Source organism: Anser cygnoides, chromosome 18 (assembly GCF_040182565.1).
Source record: "Anser cygnoides isolate HZ-2024a breed goose chromosome 18, Taihu_goose_T2T_genome, whole genome shotgun sequence".
Lineage (NCBI taxonomy): Eukaryota > Metazoa > Chordata > Aves > Anseriformes > Anatidae > Anser > Anser cygnoides.
The window spans coordinates 5,276,391-5,284,844 of NC_089890.1; the positions used below are offsets into that span (position 1 = coordinate 5,276,391).

General features: G+C 44.8%; 1 protein-coding gene across 2 annotated transcripts in view; it reads right to left on the reverse strand.

The window, feature by feature from the left end:
- Window positions 1–1,893, reverse strand: part of RABEP1 (rabaptin, RAB GTPase binding effector protein 1) — a 50,212-nt gene extending 48,319 nt beyond the window's left edge. Inside the window, exon 1 of one of the 2 annotated variants that reach the window (XM_048068113.2) lies at window positions 1,685–1,893. In XM_048068113.2, coding sequence (XP_047924070.2) covers window positions 1,685–1,718 — 34 coding nt within the window. In that variant the 5' untranslated portion in view covers window positions 1,719–1,893. Of the gene's footprint in view, window positions 1–297; window positions 323–1,684 lie in introns of those variants that run through there. The other variant, XM_013189921.3, reaches the window with a different exon arrangement.
- Between the last annotated feature and the right edge of the window lie 6,561 nt (window positions 1,894–8,454).

Genomic DNA, 8,454 nt, shown 5'->3' on the forward strand with positions numbered 1-8,454 from the left:
AGGAACCATTTTAGAAGCTCTCAATTCTTCAATGCGAGGACACAGCAACAACTTTCAGAATCCATCCAACTTCCAGCCACTTCCCTCTCAACCATGGGTCTTATTTACAGCACCCTCATCTTTCCACAGCTAAAAGACATGAGAAAGACAGCAACCCGTACCTCTTACAAGACAGACTTCATCAACCTATCAAATTACTAAGTTTTACTCGCACCTTTGTGTCTTTTTAAACAACAACAGCAAGAACAAAATTCTATCCAACTTGTAACTTGTAATACACAACTAACATACAACTACCTTTCCTGGTCAAGAAGCAGCAAACATTTGCTCAGTTCCACTGCACACCTGCAGCCAGATTCTCTGCAAGAGCCAAGAAGAAAAATTGTTGCAAGCTGTTCTGCAGCTCTCACAAGAAAAGGCTAAAGAACAATAAACAATGGTTATTTGCCAGAAAGCACACGAATAACCCATACCAAGAGCAACCTTACAATCACACAGCAAGTAAATTCACCTTCTCCCTAGTGCTCTCAAAGGACGAACATGCAATCATTGACCTTAATGGAGAAAAATAAAATAAAAATAAAAAAAATCCAAGCACCTCCATCATTAACACTTTGACAAGGTAGACTGAAATCCCCGTAGATTAGCACTTTCTTGTGTAACGGCACCAAAAAAAAAAAGCTCACACAATTCCCTAGATATGCATAATTAAGAACACATCATTGCCCTTTTCTAACAGAGTACTTTCCCAGGGAAACTCATCTGCTCTCTAAAAAAAAAAAAAGAAAAAAAGAGAGCTCTGGCATAGCGCCATGCCTGGGTAAGCACCTATCCTTCAAGGTTCTGCACATCTCCCCCCAGCCCTCCTACAGCAGGACCAGCTTCAATTCCAGTTTCTTGCTCTCCTGCCCTTCTCCCACACATCCCATACAACTCTGGGATGCCCAGATGGGATTGTCCCTTCAATCCCATCTCCCAAACCAAGCACTGATTACAGCTCTTCTGATACGTACGCAGTTCTGTAACCTAATCCATGGGGAAAAAAAAATAATATTTTCTTGCCTGTAATCCTTCCCAAAACAAATAACCTTCTGATGACAAAAACCTTCAGGACGGCTTATCTTGCTCCTACACAGGTAGAGAGGGCTCCTCCCGGGAGGCGAGCTGTCATTTCCTTTGTCTCCTCCAGCACAGGAGCTAACTGTCCCCGCCAGGATCCTGACCTCAGCCTTCTGGGGCGCCTTTTGGCTGCACGCACAGGGCCAGGTCAACCCCAGCGCACCTGCTGTGCCCAAAGCACCGAGCCGGCCCCGCCCGGCAGCACCCCAAGCACCTCAAGCCCTGCCCTGCAGAACCCCACGGACCTGCAGACCTCCCCCCTCAGCCCCCCGGGGCTCCCCCCGCCGGGCCTCCCCCGGCCCCACCACGCTCGGGAGCCGCCCCTGCCCCACCACAGGCCACCAGCCCCCCGCCGGGCCCCCTCCGTCCCCGCAGGGCCTCCCCCAGCCGCCTCCCCCCCGGGTGCGGGGCTCCCCGCGCTGTACGCCCCCGCCCCGGGCCGCCGCCACCTCCCCGCCGCCGCCGCCGCCACCCAGGCCGGCAGAGCTCCGCAGGCGAGCCCGGGGCTGGGCAGGCCGCGGCGGCCCGGCCCGGCCCGGCGCAGCGAGGCCGCGTCCCCCTTTACCGTCCGTCGGGGGGCTCGGGCCCGGCTGGGCCATGGCTCCGGCGGGCGGGCGGGCGGCGCCGCCGCGGCCTCCTCCGCCTCCAGCCGCGGCGTCGGAGCGGGAACCGCTACGCCAGGGGGCCCCGGCGAGAGACGGGAGCTGCCGGCCTGGGCCTCCGCCTCCTCCGCCTCATCCTGACAGCGGCCGCCGCCGGCGGGAGGAGGAGGAGGAGGAGGAGGAGGTGGAGCGCCGCGCAGGCGCCCACGGTGCCACCACGGGACCGGCGGCCGCCGCCGCCGCCACCGGGGCCGTGAGGGCCGGGGCAGGGCGGCCTCCCCCCGGCCGGCCGCCGCCCGGCCCCATGCCGCGGTGCTTTGTCACCTCACGGCCGGCAGGGCGGGCAGGGCAGGGCCAGGCCCGCCCGGGTTCTGCTGGCCCCGGGTGCCCCCCAGAGCAGAGCTCCGGGGCTGCCCAGGCCGGGGAACATCCCTGGGACCGCTCCTATAAAAATATAGTTAGCTTTTATTGTTCGTGGGGTTGGTGTGACACCAACGAAATACTCTTGGTGTTTAATGCGGCGAGGGATGCAGGCGTGGTCTGGATAGATGGAGTCAGGAGTCCAGTCACGGGAGTTCCTGACCACTGAAAGTCAGGCCTTGGTCTGTGTTGACAGAGGAGAGTGTGAATCCTTCCACCTAACTGGGAAAATATGTCTCAAACCCAGTCTTTTTCAATACAGAAAGACATGTACATCCTCAGGGGCATATAAATCCACAGGAAAAAAAAAAAAAACATTGGAATGGATAGTATTATAACAAATCCTGTCAAGAGCAAGATCTTTCTGGTTGTCTTATGGATTGCACATAAAAAAATCAGTCATTTTTAAGCTGGGGTCACAGGGCTTCATTTCTACCCCTTACTTTTAGCCACATTTCTTTAGGCCTTGCTATCAAACTATTTGGTATGGCAAGACAGGATTCTGCATTTCATATTACATTTTTGTTCACTTAAACGCAAACATGAAATGGAAAAGGAGTCTTTAAAAATATTCCTTTACTTTTTGCCAATTTTGATTATGTTGCTCATTTTGCCCAAGTTGAATTAAATCTTCTCAGTCTTTGCTGTTGTAAAAAGTGGTCCCGAAGTAAAGGCTTACTTACTTAATCCATGTTTCCAGTGTGAGATGTGAGGCTTTTCTTTTCATTGGAAAACTTGGAATTGACAAATGGTCACAAAATTGCTGGCTTAGTGACAAAATGCTCAAAGGACTGAGTTTCTATCACTTGAGCTCCATTTCAAAAATTTCTTGGCTCCTGCTTATGCTCTTTTAGAAGTAGCTGGATATTATAAGCATTCAACACAATAAATCATTTTGAAAATCTAGTCCTAACTGTGGGAACTGAGGTCTGGGAACTCTATCCTTGTGTGTGTTACAGTAAGTACCCCCAACCACCCATATTAACAGCTACTTTCATCTTGTTCTTGTCTAGGCAAAACTCCCGCTCATGTCAATTGGTCAAGGATCACACCCTTAAGCATCACTCCGTGCTGCAAAGAGAGTAAGATAATATCAAGCTTGATAACTGTCTACCTAGAAACACTTATGAAAGGATAAATGCCATATCCATTCCATCACTTCTACCACCAAAATATTGACTATTGGAATCAAAACATTTCAAAATCTGCATCAAAACTCTTGAGCTTACATATTAAATGGGTTTTATACAGAATTTTGAAGAAGAACAGACAACTCCTACAGGAGCTCATACTTTTTTTTTTCCCTTCCTGTTCTCCAATGTACTAGCTTTATCGGTATAGTTCTTACTTAATCGTTCCTCCTTTTTCTGGATGGCAATTGGACTTGACAGATCCAAAGGTTTATGGAGTATGTATTCACAATATCTTGAAACCTGGGACAATTGGGTAACTTCCTTTGTGCCTCCCAAAATGTACTATTTAGTGCTAATCACTTGTAGTCCTTATAGTCTTGGCCTCAAAGGATTTTCCAACATGACTCAGCTAAACCTGAAAAGCACAAGGCGAAGTTTAACAGCAGTTTGCAGTCATGGAAACAGGCCTGTTGCAGTGGCAGATCCAGCAGAGACCAAAAGGCCCAAATCCCAATCTCCGTGCTGTAAATGTTAGACAAGTGCAGTGTTAATGAACCAATGACACATGAGTTAGTTCCAGAGAGCTGCAGGTGGGCAGAGACTTGTTCGTTCATCAGAATAATTTTCTCCAGCAATAATTAAGCTCCTAGAATTACATGCACTTTTATCAAATGTATTTGGCCTAGAAGTCTAGCACAGGCGTTTTCAGCGTCAGTACCACAAGCAGCAGACAGAAAGGTGTGTGCTCATTAGAGCAAGCTGCAGGAGGAGCTGTCACCTTGCACTCTGCCTGAAATTTAATCTTGCAGGCTTACTGCAAAAGATAAGTTCACAGCTTTTGTTTAAACAGTAACATCCAGTGACAGGCAGCAAGTGTGTACAGTCCATGGTTGTCTGGAGACCCAGAGTAAACTGAAGGGGACTGTGGTTATTTGGTTGGGTAGGGCGTAGTGAAGCCATTTACATAACACATCCAGGAGAGAAGCAGCATTTTTTTTTCCCCTAATAAATAAATAAAAAGCAGAAGAGCTAATTAAATCTGTTTTCCTGATAGATCTGTGTCTTGTGGTTGACTGACTTCAGTCCTTTTGAACACTTAAGTTCAAAATTAAAACTTTTCCTACTTTTTGAGCATGTAAAAAGATCTTTCTCTTTTTGTGGCTTTGCTTTTTCCCTTTTTCTTTCATTGCAGCACTTTAATCTTAAGTGAAGCATGTATTTTCATTATACTTTGAAGAATGTAATGATTGCTGCCTTCATCTGTGTAACTAGCCCCAAATCCTAGGTCTGATTGAGTTACCCTGGCTATGTCCCAACTCTGTGTCAGGACAAGACCCAATTACATATGTTTTATGTCCACTTGAAGCAAAGTACAGAGCTTAGGAAGAAGTCACAGCAAGTCCCTCCATGTGGACGTTCAGGGGACTGGGACTGTGATCAGACCAATGAGGAATATGATCACAGCAGCTTTGTTTTACTGGGAAGTGAAGCTAATAAAATACAGAGCTAATTCCTTTGCTTTCAAATGGTACAAGATACCATTGTTTTGTACCGTAACTGAGCTGATTCTACAAAAAGCACAGACTTTAAAAAGATAAACTGAAGTTCTTGACTTGCAAGGCCAGGTCTACATCTGGTGTGAATTCAGTGGAAAGGGGCTGATGTGTGGCAAATGAGAAGCTGGCTTGTAGAACAGAATCAAAACGGAGATCAAAAAGTTCCAGCGAAGTGTGCTGTTTCGCATTTCTATTGCTGTGCTGGCCTGCTGGCCACAAATTAGTCCGATTCCATTGTGCCCTGCATGGTAGGAGTATGCAGCGAATTACAGGCCCTGCTCCCCAATGTAGTTCATCTCATAAACCACCCACTGTTTAATTCAATTCATCCAAGAAAGCTGAGTAACAAGGTAGATTTGGGAAGCTGCTTGCCAAGCGAGACTCCACAGCCATTCCACAGTGGAAGAAAATTGCAGAAGTGAGGACTGTCTGCCTGAGCAACTAGGAGAACTAACTTTGGAGCAACAGCTTGTATCCCAGGTGACTCAACCAGTAGGTGTTACACAGTGAAGATTTTGGTAACAGTCTCCTTCACTGGACAAACGGCAAAAAGACATTGTCTTTAGATTAATGCAACAATAAAGACCCGATATGGTTTGGATGGGGAAAGTAAATATATGACCAGAAAAAAAAAAAGTGTTCTTATTGCAGGTGAAGCCTGAGAGAACAGAAGCTGCACATATCTCTGGGGAAGCACTCAGCCATTCCCAGCAGCAAGCTTTGGGTTCATTCAACAGGCAAGTAACAGACTTGGCCTTCTAGGAAAAGAAAAGAGGGAAACCAGAAGTTATTGCTTGTACTTTAAATGTTTCTAGGTTTGCCAGAATTTGTCAACTGTTTTTTTTGTTGTTGTTTTCTTACTTTTTTATTTAAGCAAATAAAAAAGCTTAAATAAAAAAGTGCTCTGAGTTTCCTAATGTTTAAACATTTATTTCCCTCGTGTTGCAATTGATGGGTCATTAGCATTAGGTATTAGTCCTGCAGACATGAGTGTTTGTAGGCTTTGGTTCTTTCTCTTTAATGCAAAGCTTTTGGAGAAAATTTACATTCATCTAAGTATTACCATAAAGAGGTTGGTTAAAAATCCCAAACCAGTCATGCTTTTTGCTTCAAAAGCTATTCTGCAATGCAAGGAATTTAGTCTGGAACGATTACATTATTTGCAATGGTAACTTCTTAGCAAACCCTAGAATAGTTTATGTGGTTAAAAACCTTTTCAAGAGCAATTGAAAAATTATGTTATCCTATCGATCGTTTAAAGGATTCCATGTGGTAAAGTTCTTTGAATATATGGGAAGCAAATGAAGCCAGAAAAGAAAATATGGCAGGCAAAAATTGAAGTGCTTGCTCTGGCTCTAAATCTAGATATATGCACATTAATGATCTCATTTGAAAGATGTCTATATCAAGAGTCGAAAGCTCTCTGGGTTCCCAAGGGACAAGCTCATTGAATACTGTGATGCACGGTGAAACTAAACAATTTTTCTTATTGCAAAATAACCAAGGAATCAGAAACTCATTACGTGTGCGTAACAAACGACACATTAAGAGCGTAGTCTTTTGGGTAACTTTGCTCAGCAATACTTCATTAGAATTGTCATTGCAGGGAGGCACAAAAACAACACCACTTTGTGCTTACATGCTGCTTCACTGAAAAATCTAAACATATGCCATAAACCATTCAGACTCACATCTGTATTAACACAATCACCTGCCTCTGTCTACAGACACACAGAGAAGGATGCAAAGGAGTTCAGGCAATACTGGAAAACCTTCCCATAGTGGTTTAAACTGCTGGTGTTATGTAGCTTGCTCTGCCCTTGCATTAGAGAGAACTGTTGGAGTGGAGCAGAGGGAGAAGAGCAGGACTGTGCTTAGCCATGTTTATCCTGAGCCTTCATCAGTGATTTAAGTGGAGATGTTGTACCTCATTTTGCAGTAGTTGGAGTCTGAACACTCATAGTCCCTCTTGCCAGCCTTGTTATTGTAGCAGGAATTTCTAACAAAAGAGAGAAGGCGCCAGCAAGGCCCATGTCAGTCACCACATGCTCATCGGACCTCACCCAACAAAGCCCAACATGATCCAGCAGCGGGGACAACAAGGGTAATGGAACCCCAGAGAGAACTCTGTTGTTTGTCTCCCTTTATAAGGGATTACACTTTTCATTAAAAAGCTAAAATAACAATAGTGGGTTCTGCTTTTTGAGGCTGTTTAAGATAGATCTGTTGGAATTGGGGACATTAAAATGGCAGTGTGGCAAGTATCACATGTAGCAGTGTTTTTCAAAACAACAGACCATGTTAACATCTCATTCATTCAACTTCCTGATCTTGAGAAGACCAGTTCATTAACATCAGTGAGTCTTGTCAGATCTTCAGGATTGGGCCTTTTATCCCATTTTCTCCCTCTAAGGCACAAGCAGATCAGATATCCCATAAATTCTAATGATTGCCTTGCCCACTTGCCAAGAGAAGGAGGGAATGTTACAAGTACCGTAAAATTCGTTGTCCCATGTGTGTTGTATTAAATGGTGTGGCCAAAAGATTTCCGTGTTAAAACTTCAACAGCAGTGCTTGCTTTGGAGTGTTTTATTAATCCAACCACTGTTAACTCTCCCTATATCTCTTTCAGAACAGTCACTGGAGATATTTAGAACGTTATCCAAGAAGTCTGAGCAGTCTTCGTAGAAGCAGTGGACTTTGCAGCTGAAGAGATGTGATAAGGTTTCACTGAATTACCAAATCCCTGCAAATCCTTCAGCTGAATAAATCCACTGTTCTGAACAGTTTGGTCCAGATAGGATTTCTGGATGCTCCAAAAGTCTAGCTTGAGGCCTCCTTCCAAGTGAGACTTTTCAGTGATTCCTGAGCCCTTTCTGTGGCTCTGCCTGTGTCCATATTCCCAGAGATAGACTTACCTAAATACTTGTCAGTACAAACTGAAATCACACATGGAGGTGAATGGGTGTACCCAGCTAGTCCAACTGTTTCTCATCAATGCCATCCATTATGAATCCTTTCATGTCCTATTTTCCCTGATTTCTCCTTGGAGTTACAATGTTTTCTCTACTTGTCTCTTCATTTTAGTAGGGTGTCCTTTCCAGAGCTGTGTCCTTTACATGCCGACACACAAAATATTTTGTACTTTTACGGTACCTTTCACTGGAGAAAGTCTTTTAGTACAGCCAGAAGAGAAGGAATTATCTCAGGTTCACAGGTTGGGAAGCTAAGACCCAGAGAGATAGTATGATTTGCCCAGGGATACAAAGAAGTTCAGCACAGTGGGAAAAAAATAGAACTTATATCTCCTATCTCCCTATAGTTGTTTTTTTTTTTTCTCCATGAAATGTATTTCTTCCCTTTACTTATTCATTACACATTTAAAAATATTAAAAAGCTTCTGACCTTTGAAAATAGCTGAAGACAAACATCTGTTGTAAAATGAATATTTCTTAACACTTAAAGAGATCAAATGGACTCATTTTCTACAAAAACTCCGCTTGATTCTTTCAAAAATGTTTGCCACTGGGATATGCTTTCCTGCCTTACTCTCTCACCACTCACGCAGCGTTAAGGAGCTCTCTTCTCTGAGACCAAAGGAGGTTTCACATTATGTTGTTAACC